This window comes from Nycticebus coucang, chromosome 1 (genome assembly GCF_027406575.1).
Source record: "Nycticebus coucang isolate mNycCou1 chromosome 1, mNycCou1.pri, whole genome shotgun sequence".
Taxonomy (NCBI): Eukaryota; Metazoa; Chordata; class Mammalia; order Primates; family Lorisidae; genus Nycticebus; species Nycticebus coucang.
The window spans coordinates 107,835,535-107,860,430 of NC_069780.1; the positions used below are offsets into that span (position 1 = coordinate 107,835,535).

A 24,896-nucleotide genomic window follows, 5' to 3' on the forward strand; every position below is an offset into this window, starting at 1 on the left:
ACCTATATTGCCCTGTCTCCCTCTTTCTGTGCCTCTCTTCTTTTTGTCAATATTCCTTATCCCTACCCCCTCTCCTTTCTCTATCTTTCTTTTTTTTCTTATCACTCGGTCCTCCTTTCTTTCATCCCTTTTTTGCTCTTTAACCTTCTCACCTTTCTGGTCCTGTAACCCTTAGTCCACAGGCACAAGAACTTAAAGAGCAAGAGGAAGTGAAAGGAAAATTAGGGCAAGGAAACAGATAAAAGAAATCACTCATGAGGAAGAATCAGCAGAAAACTCCAGGCAACATGAAGAACCAGTCCAGAACAACCCCGCCAAGGGACCATGAGGTAGCTACTGCAGAGAATTCCACCTATACAGAAATGTTAGGAATGACAGAAAGGGAATTTAGAATACACATGTTGAAAACAATGAAAGAAATGATGGAAACAATGAAGGAAACTGCTAATAAAGTGGAAAATAACCAAAAGGAAATCCAAAAACAGAATCAAATCAGAGATGAACGATATGAAGAATATAAAAAGGATATAGCAGAGCTGAAGGAAATGAAACAGTCAATCAGGGAACTTAAAGATGCAATGGAAAGTATCAGCAACAGGTTAGACCATGCAGAAGAAAGAATTTCAGAGGTAGAAGACAAAGTTTTTGAGATAACTCAGATAGTAAAAGAGGCAGAAAAGAAGAGAGAGAAAGCAGAACGTTCACTGTCAGAATTATGGGACTTTATGAAACGTTCCAACATACGAGTTATAGGAATTCCAGAAGGGGAAGAAGAATGCCCCAGAGGAATGGAAGCCATACTAGAGAATATTATAAAAGAAAATTTCCCAAACATCACCAAAGATTCTGACACACTGCTTTCAGAGGGCTATCGGACCCCAGGTCGCCTCAACTCTAACCGAGCTTCTCCAAGACACATTGTGATGAACCTGTCCAAAGTCAAGACAAAAGAAAAGATTCTGCAAGCTGCCAGGTGTAAGCGCCAGTTGACCTACAGGGGCAAATCCATCAGAGTGACCTCAGACTTCTCTAATGAAACTTTCCAAGCAAGAAGACAATGGTCATCTACCTTTAATCTACTTAAACAGAACAATTTTCAGCCCAGAATTCTGTACCCTGCTAAGCTAAGCTTCAAAATTGATGGAGAAATCAAATCATTTACGGATATACAAACATTGAGGAAATTCACCACAACAAGACCAGCTCTACAGGGAATACTTCAACCTGTTCTGCACACTGACCACCACAATGGATCAGCAGCAAAGTAAGAACTCAGAAATCAAAGGACAGAACCTAACCTCCACACTGATGCAAAAGATAAAACTAAGCAATGGACTCTCACCAAATAAGACGAATAGAATACTACCACACTTATCAATTATCTCCATAAATGTTAATGGCTTGAATTCCCCACTGAAGAGACATAGATTGGCTGACTGGATTAAAAAACACAAGCCATCCATTTGCTGTCTGCAAGAAACACACCTGGCTTCAAAAGACAAATTAAAGCTCCGAGTCAAGGGTTGGAAGACAATTTTTCAGGCAAATGGAATTCAGAAGAAAAGAGGAGTTGCAATCTTATTTTCAGATACATGTGGATTTAAAGCAACTAAAGTCAAAAAAGACAAAGATGGTCACTTTATATTGGTCAAGGGAAAACTACAACAAGAAGACATTTCAATTCTAAATATCTATGCACCAAATTTAAATGCTCCCAGATTCTTGAAACAGACCTTACTCAGTCTGAGCAATATGATATCTGATAATACCATCATAACAGGGGACTTTAACACACCTCTTACAGAGCTGGACAGATCCTCTAAACAGAAATTAAACAAAGATATAAGAGATTTAAATGAGACCCCAGAACAATTATGCTTGATAGACGCATATAGAACACTCCACCCCAAAGATAAAGAATATACATTCTTCTCATCACCCCATGGAACATTCTCCAAAATTGATCATATCCTGGGACACAAAACAAATATCAACAGAATCAAAAGAATTGAAATTTTACCTTGTATCTTTTCAGACCATAAGGCACTAAAGGTGGAACTCAACTCTAACAAAAATGCTCGACCCCATCCAAAGGCATGGAAATTAAACAATCTTCTGTTGAATAACAGATGGGTGCAGGAAGAAATCAAACAGGAAATCACTAACTTCCTTAAGCATAACAACAATGAAGACACAAGCTACCAAAACCTGTGGGATACTGCAAAAGCAGTTTTGAGAGGAAAATTCATCGCTTTAGATGCCTACATTCGAAAAACAGACAGAGAGCACATCAACAATCTCACAAGAGACCTTATGGAATTGGAAAAAGAAGAACAATCTAAGCCTAAACTCAGTAGAAGAAAAGAAATCTCCAAAATCAAATCAGAGATCAATGAAATTGAAAACAAAAGAATCATTCAGAATATTAATGAAACAAGGAGTTGGTTTTTTGAAAAAATAAATAAAATAGATAAACCATTGGCCAGACTAACTAGAAATAGAAAAGTAAAATCTCTAGTAACCTCAATCAGAAATGATAAAGGGGAAATAACAACTGATCCTACAGAGATACAAGAGATCATCTCTGAATACTACCAGAAACTGTATGCCCAGAAATTTGACAATGTGAAGGAAATGGATCAATATTTGGAATCACACCCTCTCCCTAGACTTGGCCAGGAAGAAACAGACCTCCTCAACAGACCAATTTCAAGCACTGAGATCAAAGAAACAATAAAAAAGCTTCCAACTAAAAAATGCCCTGGTCCAAATGGCTTCACTCCAGAATTCTATCAAACCTTCAAGGAAGAGCTTATTCCTGTACTGCAGAAATTATTCCAAAAAATTGAGGAAGAAGGAATCTTCCCCAACACATTCTATGAAGCAAACATCACCCTGATACCAAAACCAGGAAAAGACCCAAACAAAAAGGAGAATTTCAGACCAATCTCACTCATGAATATAGATGGAAAAATTCTCAACAAAATCCTAGCCAATAGATTACAGCTTATCATCAAAAAAGTCATTCATCATGATCAAGCAGGCTTCATCCCAGGGATGCAAGGCTGGTTCAACATACGCAAGTCCATAAACGTTATCCACCATATTAACAGAGGCAAAAATAAAGATCACATGATCCTCTCAATAGATGCAGAAAAAGCATTTGATAAAATCCAGCATCCTTTTCTAATTAGAACACTGAAGAGTATAGGCATAGGTGGCACATTTCTAAAACTGATTGAAGCTATCTATGACAAACCCACAGCCAATATTTTACTGAATGGAGTAAAACTGAAAGCTTTTCCTCTTAGAACTGGAACCAGACAAGGTTGTCCTCTGTCACCTTTACTATTCAACATAGTGCTGGAAGTTCTAGCCAATACAATTAGGCAAGACAAGGAAATAAAGGGAATCCAAATGGGAGCAGAGGAGGTCAAACTCTCCCTCTTTGCTGACGACATGATCTTATACTTAGAGAACCCCAAAGACTCAACCACAAGACTCCTAGAAGTCATCAAAAAATACAGTAATGTTTCAGGATATAAAATCAATATCCACAAGTCAGTAGCCTTTGTATACACCAATAACAGTCAAGAGGAGAAGCTAATTAAGGACACAACTCCCTTCACCATAGTTTCAAAGAAAATGAAATACCTAGGAATATACCTAACGAAGGAGGTGAAGGACCTCTATAAAGAAAACTATGAACTCCTCAGAAAGGAAATAGCAGAGGATATTAACAAATGGAAGAACATACCATGCTCATGGATGGGAAGAATCAACATTGTTAAAATGTCTATACTTCCCAAAGCAATCTACCTATTCAATGCCATTCCTATCAAAGTACCTACATCGTACTTTCAAGATTTGGAAAAAATGATTCTGCGTTTTGTATGGAACCGGAAAAAACCCCGTATAGCTAAGAGTTCTTAGTAACAAAAATAAAGCTGGGGGCATCAGCATACCAGATTTTAGTCTGTACTACAAAGCCATAGTGCTCAAGACAGCATGGTACTGGCACAAAAACAGAGACATAGACACTTGGAATCGAATTGAACACCAAGAAATGAAACTAACATCTTACAACCACCTAATCTTCGATAAACCAAACAAGAACTTACCTTGGGGGAAAGACTCCCTATTCAATAAATGGTGTTGGGATAATTGGATGTCTGCGTGTAAAAGACTGAAACTGGACCCACACCTTTCCCCACTCACAAAAATTGACTCAAGATGGATAAAGGACTTAAATTTAAGGCACGAAACAATAAAAATCCTCAAAGAAAGCATAGGAAAAACACTGGAAGATATTGGCCTGGGGGAAGACTTCATGAAGAAGACTGCCATGGCAATTGCAACAACAACAAAAATAAACAAATGGGACTTCATTAAACTGAAAAGCTTCTGTACAGCTAAGGTGACGATAACCAAAGCAAAGAGACAACCCACACAATGGGAAAGGATATTTGCATATTTTCAATCAGACAAAAGCTTGATAACCAGGATCTATAGAGAACTCAAATTAATCCACATGAAAAAAGCCAACAATCCCTTATATCAATGGGCAAGAGACATGAATAGAACTTTCTCTAAAGACGACAGACGAATGGCTAACAAACACATGAAAAAATGTTCATCATCTCTATATATTAGAGAAATGCAAATCAAAACATCCCTGAGATATCATCTAACCCCAGAGAGAATGGCCCACATCACAAAATCTCAAAACTGCAGATGCTGGCGTGGATGTGGAGAGAAGGGAACACTTTTACACTGCTGGTGGGACTGCAAACTAGTACAACCTTTCTGGAAGGAAGTATGGAGAAACCTCAAAGCACTCAACCTAGACCTCCCATTTGATCCTGCAATCCCATTACTGGGCATCTACCCAGAAGGAAAAAAATCCTTTTATCATAAGGACACTTGTACTAGACTGTTTATTGCAGCTCAATTTACAATCGCCAAAATGTGGAAACAGCCTAAATGCCCACCAACCCAGGAATGGATTAACAAGCTGTGGTATATGTATACCATGGAATACTATTCAGCCATTAAAAAAAATGGAGACTTTACATCCTTCGTATTAACCTGGATGGAAGTGGAAGACATTATTCTTAGTAAAGCATCACAAGAATGGAGAAGCATGAATCCTATGTACTCAATCTTGATATGAGGACAATTAATGACAATTAAGGTTATGGGGGGGGAAGCAGAAAGAGAGAGGGAGGGAGGGGGGTGGGGCCTTAGTGTGTGTCACACTTTATGGGGGCAAGACATGATTGCAAGAGGGACTTTACCTAACAATTGCAATCAGTGTAACTGGCTTATTGTACCCTCAATGAATCCCCAACAATAAAAAAAAAGAAAAAAGAAAAGAAAAAAGAAAGAAAAAAAAAATAAAAAAAATAAAAATAAAACATTTTTAAAAATTCTTAACATTTCCCAGTCCACTTAGAGCAGTGGTTCTCAACCTGTGGGCTGTGACCCCTTTTTAACAATGAAAATACATCCTGCATATCAGATATTTACATTATGATTCATGACAGTAGCAAAATTACACTTATGAAGTAGCAATGAAATAATTTTATGGTTGGGGTCACCACAACGTGAGGAACTGTATTAAAGTGTCACGGCATTAGGAAGGTTGAGAACCACTGACTTAGAGTTAATGCTGCATGACTTCAAGTAAAATGTAGAAACCTTACACACACCTCCCACCACCATACCCACACAAGAATGGAAGCAAGGAGATGTTAGAAGGGAACACCCCAGGGACGGATGCTGGTGCTCCGGGCAGAGCCTCATCAGCAGAGGTGCTGTCATCAGATCTGGAAATATTAAGGGGCCCAACTGGATTTGCTGGATGAATCGGATGTGTGGTGTGAGGAAAATGGAGGTCAAGATGACTTTAAGTTTTTTTCTTGAACAGCTGGAAGGACAGCTGCCTTTTGTTGACACATAGATTTGGAAAAAGATAGTTTTTGGAGAAGAGGGAAATCATTAGTTATCTTTTGGACATGCTAAATTTGATAAGACTGTGAGAGATCCAAGTGGAGACGCCAAGTAGGGCCTGGGCCTTGGTGCCGTGCACCTTCAACTCGTGTATTGTAAAGCATTCTCCAGATTGTGCCCTGTGTGTCCCATGTGGCAGTGACGACACACGCATCATCAGATGATCTCGTGCAGCATCTCACTGTCGGCTATATTCTTTGGCAACAATACTCCTGGGCTAAGGAAGCCACCTGGATCTTAACTTACACACACCTGATATTCACAGCCTACTGGCTAATGGAGCTGGTGCTATATTCCCAAAACCTAGACAGTCAATAAACAGGGCGTATCACACAGTGATGCCCTTAGTAAGAGAAGTGAAGTGATGGCTTCTTGTTACCTCTATAGTCTTTGAAGAAGTGGAAATTTGTACAGAGTTGCATAATCCTTTTTTTTTTTTTTTTTTACTTTAATGACCATCAAAGTCTTGTTAAATGTAAACTAATTGGAGGTGTTGGAGATCCTGAGTTTGGTCATAAAAAGGAAGATTTTTTTTTATTTTTAATTATAATTATAATTATTGAGTATACTTTTATGGGGCTCATAATGAGGAATTAGTAGGTCTCTAACTATTACTCATATTAGATATGAATATTTGTGTTTATAATATTAAGGAATATGCTTGGACTATTGCTGGATTCCACTTTTACTGCAATAAGTGGATGTTGGGAAGTGTTTTTTTCCTTTTGCACGTAAAGACATTTACCTTACAATATAATCTAATATGAAGGTATATTTGGACGACTGTTCAGGAGCTGGAAATGCCTTATTTTTATTTGTAGCTATGTGATGGAGACTGTCTGCCCCCCCCTTAATTTTTTTTGTTTATATTGATTGACGGTTATTAACTTCATGTAAAAAAGAAAAGAGGGAAAAGTACTGTGCAAGGCTATGATATTTTTCATATAGAGAAATATTGTGAAAATTATCAAGCTATCATTTTCTTTGAAGATATTTGGAATATGAATTCTAAGCCTGATAGTTTTTTGGGTTTTTTTTAGTCAGAGTTTTAATTTGTCACCCTCAGTAAAGTGCCCTGGCGTCATCTCTCACAGCAACCTCTAACTCTTGGGCTCAAGAGATCCTCTTGCCCCAAGCCTCATGAGTAGCTGGGATGACAGGCACCCACCACCACACCTGGCTAGATTTTCTATTTTTAGTAAAGATGGGGTCTCACTCTTGCTCAGGAGTTGCCTGAGCCTCCCAGAGTGCTGGGATTACAGGTGTGAGCCACCAAACCTGGCCAAGATTTTTTTCTTAAGGATGACATGTATCTTGTGTGGTCAAAAGAACTCAATGTTCTTAGGCATTTGATGCTCTTACAAATACATGACACAGAGGACAAAGACCTTTGAAACAGAAATTAAGAAAACCCAATGCACAACTATATTCTCCTTCTAAAAGAAAAAGAAACTCTAAACTTGGACACAAAAATGACCAACTAATCTTTAAAGAATGGAGCATCTTATCCAAGATTTAATGATTATATAAGGCCACAATTTGTAGCATCTGATGAACATTGGTTATGGACTTTGGTAGACTGGGAGATGACAAAAGAAAACCAGTTAATAATACTGTAGCTACTAACTAAATTAATGCCTCATCCCCCCAAAAGAGGCAGAAGTGCGAATTTGATGGCCCCTAGAATTACCAAATAGTTAAGTAAATATGGTTTGCTCAGTTGAATTAACCCTGTGATGCTAAATGGATTGCTTTTTGTCATTTTTGAAAGGTTATAGGATGCTTGCCACACTCATTCATTTGGAAGGAGCTACTTTTGGAGTACATGTAGCATTGCTTCTTGGCCTTTTGGCTAAGATCAAGTGTAGTATCAAGTGTGGAAGTACATGTAGGTGGAACCCTATGTAGTTTGAAAATCTATGGAATTGTTTTGAGTAACACACAAGTGGATTGCTGATGATGAATTCTTTGCAGGATTGGTGGGTTAAAAAAAATCTAAATAGAATCTGAAAGAAATATTTACTTTTGCTTCTATCCAAGGAAAAATACAGGGTGGCCAAAAAGTTCTTGTGCAATTTTAAATCACACAGGGACTTTTATGGCCATCCTGATAAGAAAAATAAGTTCTTTATGGAAAACAAATATAAAGGCAGAATTTAGAATGGTTTAATTCAACGAACACATTAGGAAGTTTTTTACTGCCCCCTGCTGTCAGTTTCAAAAAGAAATATTGTTTAGTAAAATCGCAAAATCTGACTCAGGTGTTATTAGTTGAACAAATTGGTTGGGAGTAAAGAAAACATCTCTCTTTAACTATACCACTTTCCAGCCAGTAACTCTAGTGCTTGCTTCACATATGTGAGCAAGGACTTATTAGATTAAGAAGCCAGTACCAGCAAAGTGTTAATTAGTGGACACAGGGTGAGAGAGAAAGTTTGTGATTTGTGACATGCTATTAATAAGAAAGTACCAGTGCTTCTACTTTTAGCCAGTGATGTCCCCATTGCAACTTTTCCAAATTTCATAATTGTGAATTAATTTTTAAATATTTACTTAATTAAGATAAATCATTCTTCATTCGTCAAAACAAAACTTTCAAAATAAAATGAACAGCTTATTTTTTGTTGTATGAGCCTGACTTGAAATAGTATTTTCATCTTGACATATGAAAGTAAGAAATGAAAAATGATAAAGATAATAGGCAACAGTAATGTAGTGGTTACTAGTTGCAAGGCAACTGTTTTGTTTTTTTTTTAAACTATGTTCTTCAGCCATCATAATACTAGGGGTATATTATTATAATTCCCATTTCAGAGATGAAGAGTTACAGAGGTTAAAGTAACTTGACTAAAGGATACACAGCTGGGAAATAGTAAAGTTGTGGCTGGAAACCCTCCAGGAGAATGCCAGGCTCCCTTTCCTTAACTTTTTGCACAGGTACAAATTCTGCAATTAGGAAGGAAGAACTTCTTCATTTTCCTCTTCCTCTTCCTCTTCTTTTTTTTTGAGACAGAGTCTCACTTGGTTACACTTGGTAGAGTACTGTGGCATCTTAGCATACACAACCTCAAACTCTTGGGTTCAAGTGATTCTCTTGCCTCAGCCTCCTAGTAGCGGGGACTGCAGTTGCCCACTATAATGCCTGGCTATATTTTAGAGATGGGGGTCTCACTCTGGTTCAGGCTGGTCTTGAACCTTTGAGCTCAGGCAATCTACCCGCCTTGGCCTCCCAACTGCTGGGATTACAGGCATGAGACACTGCACCTGGCCAGGAAGGAAGAACTTCTAATAGAAATTACAACAGACATGGTGATATGGTAATATGCTTATCAACTCTTTAGTGAACACTCATTTCATTGTTATTTTTTGTTGTCTGCATGCCTAAGTGGCCAGAGGCTGTGCATGAATAACAGACAGACGTGGGAAGATCCCAATTTGGCTTCTCTTTCTTTGTCAGAGAAGTTCTGCCTTCCTTCTTGGCCTCTCTCTGGAAGTGTGTGCAGGTGCTTATCCTAACTCAACAAGTCCCACACAGCCCAGGGCTGAGGCTGGGTTACCTGCTGGGGCTCACCTTGGTCTCTCCACACCTGTGCCTTTCCTCTCTGTGCCTCCAGAGAACTCCTAGTTGTTTTAGGCATGCCTTCAAATACCTTCTGCAATTCATTTTCAAATACACACATACTTTACTCAGTGGTTTGAGCAAATCAGTTTCACAGTTTAAGTCTGCCTGGCCACTATTAATTCCGGAGTTTGTAGAACAACCTGTTTCTGCTCCTCTTTGCCTGCTGGAATCCTTTGCCCCCTCCAAGTCTGTAGCACGGATGGTCTAGTAGATGGTGACAGCAGATACCTCCTCCCAGGGAAAATAGCACAACCAGTACTTGCAATTCAGGGATGCTTTTGCCTTGCAAGTACTTGATAAAACTCCACCTCAGTCTCTAAACAGTTAACTACACAGGGACTCTTTCTTCCTCCCACATTAAAGTAACATCCCCACAGTCAACCAAATCATTTGCTATTTGTAACAAACCATCCTACCTGACTCGAGGAGCTGGGTTTCCAATGACTCTGCATTGCAGGAAGACTCTCCTGCCTTCTGCCACTTCTTGGCTCTGGAGCTTTTCGAGGAACCGAGGAGCAGACGGGAAGAGCAGCGCGCTCCGGGGTTGTGGGTGAGCCGGGTTGGCACGTGGCTCCACTGTGTCTTGGGCTGCCTGGTGACAATGCCTGGCCTCAGGTGGCTTGACCTCGGCTTCCAGCTCCTGCTGGTCTTGTGTGGGGCTCTGGGTGGCCAAGGCACTCAGCAGGGCTGATTGCTGACTTTTAGGAGACAGGTACCCACTATCTGGGGATGAGGACTCCCCATTTGGACTTTTGTTTCTTGGCTTTGCTGCTTCTCTAAATATGGATGTCAACTCCTCGATGAAATGAGCTGCCTTTTCACACAGCTGGCTCTGGGGGCCAGCCTTACCCCGATGGGCAGGTTTAGCCTTTACGTTTGTGCCGGGAGTTTTTGCTCCACGCTTTTCAGCCTTTTGGAGGCTCCGGATATAGCTGGGGCTGGCGAGCAAGGGTGACATGGCAGGTTCCCTCTTTGAAACAGGTGAAGAGATGCTTTTAGTTTGTCTTTCTGCCAAAGGCTGGACAGCTGTTGGCCTGTTATCTTGAGGTCTTTGTGAGGTTTGTTCAGTCAATTTGGTCTCCTGGTGGAAAGGATTTTCACAGAGGCTTACAGGAGAGGGGTTGAAAATCTGTGAGATCTCCTTTTCCGAGTCAAAATCTTCTGTTTCGGAGTTAGCTATTGCTCTCTGCGCCAGATCCAGGCTCTTGTTTACCTCTTCCTGGCTGAGAAAAGCAGAGAGCTCTGGGAAGAATTCAGCATTCTTGCTTTCTTCCTGCATGTCTGACAGGGAATCGTAGAAGGAGTCATGAGAGGAGGTCTCTGACATATCTTGCTGTCCGAGAACACTCTGCTTTCAACGGGAAGGCCAGAGGCGCTAGGTCTGCTTCTTCTTGTGCTCTGAAACACAACATAGAATTGTCACCAGTAGCAAAGATTTTTGTTTTCTATTTTATCATGAAACTACTAATCTATGCATGGGAAGAAATATTAATAAACAAATAAATCAGTTTTCTGTACTCTATAAATTGGAAGAACATTAATGATTTTATTTTAATATGTGCCCAGTGAGTGACTACCAGGAGTCTCAATAAGCAGCACTGAATGTGCAGACAGCTGACAAGGCAGCAGGCACCCTGTGCTTCTCCTAGCCCCACTCCACACACCTCCTCACACTCCAATTTCCTTAAGGTATGAGATTAACAGATTATTGATATTTTTTGTACATCTGACTGCTCATTGACACTAAACCACAAAATATGTTTTAATGGTGCCAATTTTCACTTGTTTGTGTTTTGCAAGGAAATATTTGAAACTTTATTGTCTCTTTCTTTCTTTGTGACCAGGCACGTTTATATTGATTCATTCCACAGCCCACCAAATGGCAGGAATCACCTACTGAGTTTCAGGTCCTAGAGGTACAGCTATGCTCTAAGCTGGGGATTGGTAAACTTTTCTGTAAAGGGCAGATAGTAAATATTTTTTACTTCGTGGGTGGTACCATCCGTGTTGCAATTACAGGCAATCCCTGGGTTATAAATGAAATAGGTTCTATAGCTTTATTCTTAAGCTGATTTTGTATGTAAGTTGGAAAAGGTACATTTACCTATGACCTGGAATAGCCTCTATTCGTAAGTGGAAGTCATATATCAGTTGGGTGTGTGCAACTTGGGGACTTATAATACCTCCATTCATAAGTGCAAGTTGAATATCTGTCCAATGTTCACAACTCATGTTATAGACTATACTGTTTATAGTACCTGCGCTCAGCTGTACAGGAACACTCAGCTCTGTCACTGTAGCATGAAACAGGCCACAGAAGATGCATGAATAAATGAGCTTGCTGTGTGCCAATAAAACTTTGTTTATGGACTCTGATGTTTGAATATTACATAAGTTTCATGTGTCAAAATTCTTCTTCTTTTGATTTTCTACATACCAGTTCAAAAAGGTAAAAAGTATTCTTAGTTGGCATGCTATACAAAAACAGATGATGGGATGGATTTGACCCTAGGGCTGAAGTTTACTGACTTTTGATATAATCCTTGTGTTCAAGGAGTTAAAAGTCATGGAAGTGGTAAAGTGGAGGAGGAAAGAGCTTGATAGCTATGAGAGTACATTCTAATTGTGAAGGACATTGAGAGAAATGTGTGCCTTTCTAGAACATTTACCTGGGCATATCATCAGAGTAAAATAAATGTAGTTTCATTATCTATAAAATAATTGGTATCATTTTAAATCCCACTGTTATTTTCAACTAAATATTGTGAAGCAATGACTCTCCTATACTCTAAGTGTGCTGTTCTTTTTATTTTATTTTATTCATTTTTTTTAGAGACAGAATCTCACTTTATTGCCCTCAGTAGAGAGCTGTGACATCACAGCTCACAGCAACCTCCAACTCTTGGGCTTAGGTGATTCTCTTGCCTCCGCCTCCCGAGTAGCTGGGACTACAGGCGCCCACCACAACGCCCGGCTATTTTTAATTTTTTTTGTTGCAGTTTGGCTGGGGCCAAGTTCGAATCCACCACCCTCAGTATATGGGGCCAGAGCCCTACCCACTGAGCCACAGGCACCGCCCTATGCTGTTCTTTTTAAATATATTGTTTTTAGAATAATGAAAGGGAAGATCTGGAAAGTGATCTTTGCTTCCAGATTGAGTCTAGAAATTAATAAAGGAAGCTCCTGAACTGTGTCAGGAGGAAACTTGGTGGCACATTCCCCAGAAATCATGAGTCTGATGAGGATTGAATTGGGTTGCTTGTTTAGAAGCAGGGCTCCCTCTAGGGAAGTCTCTAATTTCAAACCATAGCAATTTCAAAAGCATTATGCACAAATGGAGAGGTTTTCCAAAAACCCACCTCAGGGAGAGAGAGACAAGATGGCGGACTGAAGCCAGCTTTCAACAGAGGCTCCCGTCCAGAAGGAGAGTTAAGGGACAGGAATTTAGTAAGTATCCTGGTGGACTTGAGCCTCACCAAGAGAGAAGGTTGAAGAACGCACATCAACACCGTTGAGGCAAGCTGTGATCACAAGGACGCAAACAAAAGGTACAAAATCCACCACCAAGCGGAAGGGAGTCCCCCTCCCCCATGGGACCGGCTCAAGAGCCCCACAATTAAACAAGCGGGCAGAAATTAAAGGCCCTCCCACTACACTCCACGGGAGAGACCTTCTAAAAACTGGACCTACCTCCCCTATTGGGGTGCCGTGGCGTTCTCCTGCCAGGCATAAAACGGAATAAAACTTTGGGAATCCTTCGCCGGCAACCCTCCCGGTGCTCCCCTCCCGCCCACTGAGGTCTGAAGGCCTGTCCCCCAGGAGTTCGGATCCTTGGGTGATTTCTCAAGGGGAGTGGACAGTCCCCGAGTTGCGACTGGTCAGCATTGATTCTGAGGCGCGCGAGTGAGGAGAGGGCACCGGGCTGAGGGGGAGTCACGCCTCGCGGCACTTCCCTGCGGTGCAGTGCAGCAACCCTCCCCAGGCACAAGACTGAATAAGACTCTAGCTTCCCTGCTGAGAGCTGAGAGCCCCTACTCACTTGGGGTCTGAGGGCCTATCCCCCAGGAGTTCGGATCCTTGGGTGATTTCTCGAGGGGAGTGCACAGTGCCTGAGCTGCGTCAGGTCAGCGCCGACTCTGGGACACATGAGCGAGGAGAGGGCACTCTGCTGAGGGGAAATCAAGCCTTGGCGGCACTTCCCTGCGGTGCAGTGCAGGAGCCCTCCCCGGGCAGTATTGTTGCCTAAAACTGAATGAAACTCTAGCTTCCGCCCCCCCCACTCCCATTCGGGGTCTGGGGGCCTATCCCCCAAGAGTTCTGATTCTTGGGGGATCTCTTGAGGGGTGTGGACCCAGCACAAACTGCGGCCGCTCAGTGCTGACTCTGGGGCGCGAGACAGAAGAGAAAAGGGTCGCCTGAGTGCCCACACCAGAGCAGCAGTTCCCTGGAGGTAGATCAACAGCCATTTTTTCTTTAACGGCAGAACGCTCACTTCTGGATATTCTGAGGCCACACCCCCTGTCTCTCTGGGCAACCAGAGGAGGCCACCGGTGAGCGGGGGATTTCCTGACACTGCTCACAAACCCGGAAGCTTCCAGGGCGGGGCCGACCCAGAGAGGTGATCAGACTCAAACCTCCAACAGCAAAGACGTTTGAACTCAAAACAGCTCGTCTTCTGTAGGCGATTTCGACAGGAACAGAGACAGAACCCCGCAAAGTTGTCTGTTCTGTTCTGTTCTGTTAGCAGCATCCATCAGGGACGGGGCTAAGCCTGAGTGAACACCTCCCTCCCATCACCTGCATCAAACACTCAAAGATGTCAGGCCCCATCTCCTCCTGCTAGATAGCGGCAGTCTGAGGGGGCCTGGCAGACTTCCTTGCGATTCAGGCAGGTGCAAACCCCTGGAGTGTCTGTTCACTGCAGGCAACTGGGTTAGCCATCTGTAGAGATACCAGTGACTGGGTCCGACGGAGGGGCAAAGTGGGGAAGGAGACGTCAACCTTCCTAGACTGCTCTGTTTGCTGGGTGGCTCCTCCAGACTCCACACTGCACTGGGGTGAGCTGTGTCAGAGGAGTCACCAGGCCCCTGTGATCCAGTTCCCAGAGACCTCTTGAACTCTCTCACCCGAGACAAGTGCCGATTGAGACAGTTGATTTGGACCTTTTGAACTGGGCTAATAGACTGAGGACTTTTCAGGCGGTGCCCTGGGTGTACGGTTGTAGGAAGGTTGATTCTCCTTTTCCAACTGGGGCCAGAGGTGGGCAGGCGGGGTGACTTAATTGCTGATTTTTCCACACAGCTGAGACTTCAAGCCAGAGTAGAAGTTGCAATAGGATCGAACAGAAACCAGCTGAAAACAAGACAGAACCACTTTGCTCCACCACACCAGACAGGGCCCCAGTTTTTCAGGCCACAACACTGTACGGGCCCTCAATAAAACCCCAGGGGAAAAACCAAAGGGAGTAAAATAACCATGGGGCGGAATCAGCGAAAAAACTCTGGGAACATGAATAACCAGAATAGATCAACCCCCCCAAGAAAAGATACAGCAGATGTGATTGAAGATCCCATTCATAAACAACTGGCTGAGATGTCAGAAATCGAATTCAGAATTTGGATTGCAGACAAGATTAATAAAATGGAATTAGGAATCTGAGGAGAAATTCAAAAATTGTCTCAAGAATTTAACAAATTTAAAGACAAAACCACCAAAGACTTAGACACACTGAAGCAAGAACTTACAGCCCTCAAAGATATGAAAAATACAGTAGAATCCCTCAGTAACAGAATGGAGCAAGCAGAAGAAAGGATCTCTGACATTGAAGATAAAGTCTTCGAATGCTCCCAATCTCTCAAAGAGGAAGAGAAATGGAGAGCAAAAACGGATCACTCACTCAGAGAACTCTCAGATAATTCGAAAAAAGCAACATAAGGATTATAGGGATTTCTGAGAATGATGAAGTGGCCTCCAAGGGCACAGAGGCCCTTCTGCATGAAATTATGAAAGAAAATTTTCCAGACATGCCTAGAGAATCTGAAATTCAGATAGCAGACAGCTTCAGAACCCCAGCACGATTCAACCCCAATAAGTCATCCCCCAGACATATCATAATTAGCTTCACTAAAGTTAACATGAAAGAGAAGATTCTCAAAGCAGCCCGGCGAAAGAAAACTATTACGTACAAAGGTAAGAATATTAGAATAACTGCAGATCTCTCTGCTGAAACTTTTCAAGCCAGAAGAGGCTGGTCATCAACTTTTAATCTCCTAAAGCAGAAAAACTTTCAACCCAGGATCTTGTATCCAGCTAAACTGAGTTTCATCTATGATGGAGAAATTTAATACTTCAATGACATTCATATGTTGAAAAAATTTGACATAAGTAAACCAGCTCTTCAGGATATTCTCAGACCTATCCTCCACAATGACCAACCCAATCCTATACCACAAAAGTAAACTCACTCAGAAACTTTGGATCAAACTCCAACTTCCACACTGGCGAAAGGATTAAAAATGTCCACTGGACCTTTGAAAAACTCGATACCCAAAATTCCACCAGACTTATCAATAATCTCCATCAATGTGAATGGCTTAAACTGTCCTCTAAAGAGGCATAGATTAGCTGACTGGATCCAAAAACTCAAGCCAGATATTTGTTGCATACAAGAGTCACATCTCAACTTAAAAGACAAATACAGACTCAGGGTGAAAGGATGGTCATCCATATTTCAGGCAAATGGTAATCAGAAAAAAGCAGGTGTTGCAATTTTATTTGCGGATACAGTAGGCTTTAAACCATCAAAAGGAAGGAAGGACAAGAATGGTCACTTCATATTTGTTAAGGGTAATACTCAATATGATGAGATCTCAATTATTAATATCTATGCACCCAACCAGAATGCACCTCAATTTATAAGAGAAACTCTAACAGACATGAGTAACTTGATTTCCTCCAGCTCCATAATCGTCGGAGATTTCAACACTCCCTTGGCAGTGTTGGATCGATCCTCCAGAAAGAAGCTGAGCAAAGAAATCTTAGATTTAAACCTAACCATCCAATATTTAGATTTAGCAGACATCTACAGAACATTTCATCCCAACAAAACTGAATACACATACTTCTCATCAGCCCACGGAACTCACTCCAAAATTGACCACATTTTAGGTCACAAGTCTAACCTCAGTAAATTTAAAGGAATAGAAATTATTCCATGCATCTTCTCGGACCATCATGGAATAAAACTTGAATTGAGAAACAACAGGAATCTGCATACCCATACAAAAACATGGAAGTTAAATAACCTTATGCTGAATGATAGCTGGGTCAGAGATGAGATTAAGAAAGAAATCGCCAATTTTTTGGAACAAAACGACAATGAAGACACAAACTATCAGAACCTCTGGGACACTGCAAAGGCAGTTCTAAGAGGGAAATTTATAGCACTGCAAGCCTTCCTCAAGAGAACGGAAAGAGAGGAAGTTAACAACTTAATGGGACATCTCACGCAACTGGAAAAGGAAGAACATTCCAACCCCAAACCCAGTAGAAGAAAAGAAATAACCAAAATTAGAGCAGAATTAAATGAAATTGAAAACAAAAGAATAATACAACAGATCAATAAATCAAAAAGCTGGTTTTTTGAAAAGGTCAATAAAATAGATAAACCTCTGGCCAACCTAATCAGGAAAAAAAGAGTAAAATCTCTAATATCATCAATCAGAAACAACAAAGACGAAATAACCACAGACTCATCAGAAATCCAAAAAATCCTTAATGAATATTACAAGAAACTTTATTTCAGAAATATGAAAATCTGAAGGAAATAGACCGATACTTGGAAGCACGTCACCTTCCAAGACTTAACCAGAATCAAGTAGAAATGTTGAACAGACCCATATCAAGTTCAGAAATAGCATCAACTATACAAAACCTCCCTAAAAAGAAAAGCCCGGGACCAGATGGTTTCATGTCAGAATTCTACCAAACCTTTAAAGAGGAATTAGTACCTATATTACTCAACCTGTTCCAAAATGTAGAAAAAGAAGGAAGACTACCCAACACGTTCTATGAAGCAAACATCACCCTGATCCTCAAACCAGGAAAAGACCCAACAAGAAAAGAAAATTATAGACCGATATCACTAATGAATATAGATGCAAAAATATTCAACAAGATCCTAACAAACAGAATCCAGCAACACATCAAACAAATTATACATCATGACCAAGTTGGTTTTATCCCAGGGTCTCAAGGCTGGTTCAATATACATAAATCTATAAATGTAATTCAGCACATAAACAAATTAAAAAACAAAGACCATATGATTCTCTCAATTGATGCAGAAAAAGCTTTTGATAATATCCAGTATCCCTTCATGATCAGAACACTCAAGAAAATTGGTCTAGAAGGGACTTTTCTTAAACTGATAGAGGCTATCTACAGCAAACCCACAGCCAATATCATATTGAATGGAGTTAAATTGGAATCATTTCCACTCAGATCAGGAACCAGACAAGGCTGTCTCCATTGCTTTTCAACATTGTAATGGAAGTTTTAGCCACTGCAATTAGGGAAGAAAAGGCGATCAAGGGTATCCATATAGGGTCAGAAGAGATCAAACTTTCTCTCTTCGCAGATGATATGATTGTGTATCTGGAAAACACTAGGGACTCTACTACAAAACTCCTAGAAGTGATCAAGGAAAACAGCAGCGTCTCAGGTTACAAAATCAACATTCATAAATCGGTAGCCTTTATATACACCAACAACAGTCAAATTGAAAAAGCAGTTAAGGACTCTATCCCATTCACAGTAGTGCCAAAGAAGATGAAATATTTGGGAATTTACCTAACAAAAGACGTGAAAGATCTCTATAAAGAGAACTATGAAATTCTAAGAAAAGAAATAGCTGAAAATATTAACAAATGGAAAAACATACCATGCTCATGGCTGGGAAGAATCAACATTATCAAAATGTCCATACTACCCAAAGCAATATATAATTTCAACACACTCCCTATTAAAGCTCCACTGTCATATTTTAAAGATCTTGAAAAAACATTACTTTGTTTTATATGGAATCAGAAAAAAACCTCGAATAGCCAAGACATTACTCAGAAATAAAAACAAAACAGGAGGAATCACACTACCAGACCTCAGACTTTACTACAAATCGATAGTGATCAAAACAGCATGGTATTGGCACAAAAACAGAGAAGTAGATATCTGGAACAGAATAGAGAACCAAGAGATGAATCCAGGTACTTACCGCTATTTGATTTTTGACAAGCCAATTAAAAACATTCAGTGGGGAAAAGATTCCCTATTTAACAAATGGTGCTGGCTGAACTGGCTGGCGACCTGCAGAAGACTGAAATTGGAACCACACCTTTCACCATTAACTAAGATAGACTCTCATTGGATTAAAGATTTAAACTTAAGACATGAAACTATAAAAATACTAGAGGAGAATGCAGGGAAAACCCTTGAAGAAATTGGTCTGGGTGAGTATTTCATGAGGAGAACCCCCCGGGCAATTGAAGCAGCTTCAAAAATACACTACTGGGACTTGATCAAACTAAAAAGCTTCTGCACAGCTAAGAACACAGTAAGCAAAGCAAGCAGACAGCCCTCAGAATGGGAGAAGATATTTGCAGGGTATATCTCTGACAAAGGTTTAATAACCAGAATCCACAGAGAACTCAAACGCATCAGCAAGAAAAAAACAAGGGATCCCATCGCAGGCTGGGCAAGGGATTTGAAGAGAAACTTCTCTGAAGAAGACAGGCGCTCGGCCTTCAGACATATCAAAAAATGCTCATCATCTTTAATCATCAGAGAAATGCAAATCAAAACTACCTTGAGATATCATCTAACTCCAATGAGACTAGCCTATATCACAAAATCTCAAGACCAGAGATGTTGGCGTGGATGCAGAGAAAAGGGAACACTTCTGCACTGCTGGTGGGAATACAAATTAATACATTCCTTTTGGAAAGATATATGGAGAACACTCAGAGATCTCAAAATAGATCTGCCATTCAATCCTGTAATCCCTCTGCTGGGCATATACCCAGAAGACCAAAAATCACAACATAACAAAATATTTGTACCAGAATGTTTATTGCAGCCCAATTCATAATAGCTAAGTCATGGAAAAAGCCCAAGTGCCCATCGATCCACGAATGGATTAATAAATTGTGGTATATGTATACCATGGAATACTATGCAGCCTTAAAGAAAGATGGAGACTTTACCTCTTTCATGTTTACATGGATGGAGCTGGAACATATTCTTCTTAGTAAAGTATCTCAAGAATGGAAGAAAAAGTACCCAATGTACACAGCCCTACTATGAAACTAATTTGGGACTCTCACATGAAAGCTATAACCCAGCTACAACTTAACAATAGGGGGAAGTGGGAAAGGGGGGTGGTGGGTAGAGGGAGGGGGATCGGTGGGATCACACCTGTGGTGCATATTACAGGGGTATTTGCGAAACTTGGTAAATGTAGAATGTAAATGTTTTGGCACAGTAACTGAGATAACGCCGGAAAGGCTATGTTAACCACTGTGATAAAAATATGTCAAATGGTTTATGAAGCGAGTGTATGATACCCCATGATCATATCAATGTATACAGTTATAATTTAATAATAAAAAAAAAAACCCACCTCAGGAATCTACGACTACATAGGATGCAATGAGTCATAGAACCTGTTAATTAAACAGAAGGTATTTAATCAGAGATCCTAAAACTCAGTATTAACCTACCCTTTCTTCTTTAGTGGAATGTTGTACTTTTAGCTTAGATACATTCTTAAAAAGGTTAATGACTTTGTTGAGCCTGAATAGTAAGATTCCCCACATGCTAATTCTCCTCTACCTGCTAACTGAAGCGTATTTCCTACTATTCTTCAAGTAAACCCTAAGTCCCCAGAGCTGTCTTGTCAGGTTTTTGTCCCTCTCCCTTTGTCCACCCAAATACAGGAATCCCTTTGTCCTGTTGGTGCTTGTTGGAGATTTTGTATTTTGTATATAGATCACACATTCTGACATAAGTAATCATATCAATCATAAATTATCTTGGCATTACTATCCAAGTATTTGGGAAAAGATTTGGTTTTGAGTTACCAAATATGTAATATATGTATAAATGTATATGGTTCATATACATATGTGAATATACAAAGATAGACAAATTTAGAAATTATGAATAACATTTGCTTTTAAAGTTGCTAACTTTAGTAGACAGATTATTCGAAAACCAGAACTATGCTATTTGGGAGAATCCTCTATGTTGTCAGTTAAAAAATTAAAAGTCTTGGGCGGCGCCTGTGGGTCAGTCGGTGGGGCGCCGGCCCCATATACCAAGGGTGGCGGGTTCAAACCTGGCCCCTGCCAAACTGCAACCAAAAAATAGCTGGGCGTTGTGGTGGGCGCCTGTAGTCCCAGCTACTCGGGAGGCTGAGGCAAGAGAATCACTTGAGCCCAGGAGCTGGACGTTGCTGTGAGCTGTGTGAGGCCACGGCACTCTACCGAGGGCCATAAAGTGAGACTCTGTCTCTACAAAAAAAAAAAAAAAAATTAAAAGTCTTTTCATTCCTAGTTGCTGAGTAAATTGTCAACAAAAGAAGATATGCCATATTCACCTATAGTTTTAGATATCCCTTCAAACAGGGTCAATTTAAAGGACATAATCTAATAGTTTACTAAATGCCATAACAACCATATCAAATATTTTTCTGAGAGAGTATTTGACGTTATTCTAGGTATCCTCTTTGCCTTATCATCTTTATCTGCCATATTGAATCAATTGCATGAATCAATTTTAGATTGTAAAATCTAAAATATCTAGATTTTACTTGTAAATAATCTGTTTCTGCTACCATTATCCTAATTCAGGGTGTCATGCCTCTCACTTAAATTCAAAACCTACTTAGTAAATTTGTTTCTCTGCTCTCTAATATTATGATTTAACATTTAGAAATTGTTGACAGAGCAGCTCTGCTTAATCTTCATTCCCTTTGCTAGAATTTAACCAGGACACGACTGTCAACTCTAAATCATCTGAATTCCTGCCTAGAACTCTACTGAATCTCTTTGAGAGCCTCCACACACCTCATTCAGGAACTGAAGTTTGCTGTCGTGGCCTTAAAGATTTCAATAAGTATGTCTTAAATAAATTGTCAGATTTATTTTTAAACTGGAATAATGTTCCCTCTCTAAATTTTTTTAAACGAGGTAAAGAGACCAAAGTGGTTGTAATTGTACAGTATCATCCAGATTCTCATTCTAGTGTGAAATATGATATAGGGCCAGTTCCAATATCCAGTTTCAGGCTGGACATAGAGGCTCATGCTTGCAATCCCAGCATGCTAGGAGGCTGAAGCAGGTGGATCCCCTGAGCTCAAGAGTTTGAGACAAGCTTTAGCAAGACTGAGATCCTGTCCCTACTAAAAATAGAAAAACTAGTCAGTTGTGATGTTGAGTACTTGTAGTCCCAGCTACTTGGGAGGCTGAGGCAAGGAGGATTGCTCCAACCTACGAGCTAGAGGTTGCTGTGAGCTGTGAAACCCTGGCACTCTACGTAGGGTGACAGAGTGAGACACTGTCTTAAAAAGAAAATTAGAGCAGTGCATGTGGCTCAGTGAGTAGGGCGCCGGCCCCATATACTGAGGGTGGCAGGTTTGAACCCGGCCCTGGCCAAACTGTAACAAAAAAATAGCCAGGTGTTGTGGCGGGCTCCTGTAGTCCTAGCTACTCGGGAGGCTGAGGCAAGAGAATCACCTAAGCCCAAGAGCTGGAGGTTGCTGTGAGCTATGATGCCATGGCACTCTACCAAGGGTGACGAAGTGAGACTCTCTCTCTAAAAAAAAAAAAAAAAAAAAAAATTAGTTTTAGCAATAAAACAGAGTAGCCCAAAGGAAGAACTGACCCCGAGTTTCTGGGGTATAGACCCTAATCCAGAATGACAGAGAACTCATTTATATTCTAGGAATGTGTAATCATGTACAGTACAACACCCATAGCTGACCACCTCCTGAAGCTGACCTAATTTTCATAGAACAGACATGCAACACATGTATGTATCAGCACAATTGGCTTAGTCCTTATGTTGACCACCTATGTATGTTGACCCTTTTGTAACAGTCCCACGGGGGTGTGTGTGTCAAATTACAGAGATTCTGCTGTATTTACAGAGCAGATGGTGGCTAGATAAATCTTATAGAACTTGTCTCCAATTAGCAATAATTCACCAAAAAGATTCTGATGTTTATAAAATGTGAATAATTGAGGTGAGTTCTTTCTCTGATAAAAAAAATTGAAAGGTATCTTTATCATGTAATAGGATTTAATTTTGGGGATACAGCTGTCTGGAAAGTATCCAGCATTGTTAATACTATTTTCCATACTATATGGCTAGATACTTTCTGGACAGCTCTCATATGTGATTGAATAGATTTTGAATAGTCTTATATTGCCATGAAATAGGATTTATACATAGTAACATTGTTCATATTAGAAGGCAAGTAGTATTTTTAGGAAATGTTAAAAATTAATATGAGCCTGAAATTATTCTGTATCAACCTCATGTATTAGATTCAAGAAAATTTCATATGCAACTTAAAACAACCATGATATGAAATTATACTATGATGTTTAAATTTTACTGGACTCCAGAGACTGTACTACAATTTTGCTTAGTAAGCCTTGTCTTTTAAAAGGTAAGTATGTGAATGTTATGAATGGTTATAATTTAAAATACCTGCTGCTGGCTCGGTGTCTATAGTATAGTGGTTACGGCACCAGCCACATATATCCAGGCTGAAGGGATTGAACCCGGCCCACGCCTGCTAAAACAACAATGACAACTGCAACAAAAAAAAATAGCCAGGCATTGTGGCAGGCACCTATAGCCCCAGTTACTTGGGATGCTGAGGCAAGAGAATCACTTAAGCCCAAGAGTTTGAGGTTGTTGTGAGCTATGACACCATGGCCCTCTACTGAGGGCGACGTAGTGAGACTCTGTCTCAAAAAAAAAAAAAAAAAGCCTGCTGTTACTACCTCAACTGATTTAATTAATTATGTCCTGTGAATAATTTAAGAAATCTTTTCAAAGAATAATTAACAACTTAGAATGTTACTAAACCCAAAATTTATCATTTTAAGCCATCCGTATTTAGCTCAAATATGTGAGAAGGTCTAGAAAAATGAATTTTCATTTTATGTGAAACACACAACCTTGACAAAAGTTGGCTCCATAAATATATTTAACCCTTTTGGAATTGATAGCACACACTTAGTGCACTTAAAACTGTAAGAGAAAGAGTAGTTATCTGTCAGCATAGGCAGAGATCAAGCTGGCAGGCAAATATTACGCATTATTTATTTTTGAAAAGATTACAAAATTCCCATTTACTTTTCCTCTTCAAGTAAAAGAAAAATTAAGGCATCTTCTAAATAGTATCATAACTTTAGAAAACCCACTCTTATGTTTTTAGTTTTTTGCTCAAAGAAAGTCCTTAAAATGTTGCCCTACTAGTTAGTATATTAAGATACACCTTACAGACCTTTTCAATGTTTGGTCAATCTGAAGACAGCAGAAACATGATGAATTTCAGATGAGCATTTCTTCTTTTCTGGGAGAGCAGAGGTTGGCCTTGACCACTCATTAAACACTGCCTGATCCGTAGTCACTTTGAGGCAGCAGGGGCCTCAATTTGCATCTGTTCTCTTACTCCACTCAGCTATATTTGGAAACTGAACTCATGTTTCAGCAGACAACCACAATCAGGAATTCCAGCAGCAGGCTGGAAAGCAACCCTAGGACTGAGGGCTGGGTTCTTAGAAATTAAAGCCACTTAGCGCAGAAGGAACTATATTTATGGATCTGTTAAATGCAGGATTTAAACATGCTCCTCTACACGCTGATCTTGTAGCTGGAAACCTGCCTTTTTAATATGTTTTTTTTCAATTACAAGTACAGTATGTGGTTTCAAGTAGAAAAAAATGACATTTTAAAGGAATATTCTTCTTACTATAATCATCTGCTCTGTGCATTTAACTTTTATTCATTGGTGGATTATCCTAAAATAGTAGGTCTAATAACTATTTAAAAATTTAGCCACCTGTCAAATTGAGTGAGGAGTTCTCTTACTTTATATCGTTAATTAAAAATTGATATATGACTATGGTGTGTAGTGAAGACGTATGTAGTAGGATTAAACAGGCATGGATTTACAGGGACTGAATCTGTT

The 24,896-nt window shown here is 40.1% G+C and overlaps 1 protein-coding gene and 1 pseudogene across 6 annotated transcripts in view; one reads left to right on the top strand and one right to left on the bottom strand.

The window, feature by feature from the left end:
• The window catches only part of PALLD (palladin, cytoskeletal associated protein), a 283,256-nt gene extending 258,910 nt beyond the window's left edge, over window positions 1-24,346 (bottom strand). For all 6 annotated transcript variants that reach the window (XM_053586003.1, XM_053585997.1, XM_053585972.1 and 3 more), the window contains exons 1-2: window positions 24,210-24,346; window positions 10,051-11,032 (exon numbers count right to left, since the gene is read on the bottom strand). In XM_053586003.1, the coding sequence (XP_053441978.1) occupies window positions 10,051-10,961 (911 nt within the window). In that variant the 5' untranslated portion in view covers window positions 10,962-11,032; window positions 24,210-24,346. The remainder of the gene's footprint in view (window positions 1-10,050; window positions 11,033-24,209) is intronic.
• Window positions 7,845-7,916, top strand: LOC128591758 (uncharacterized; annotated as a pseudogene).
• Window positions 24,347-24,896: the final 550 nt, after the last annotated feature.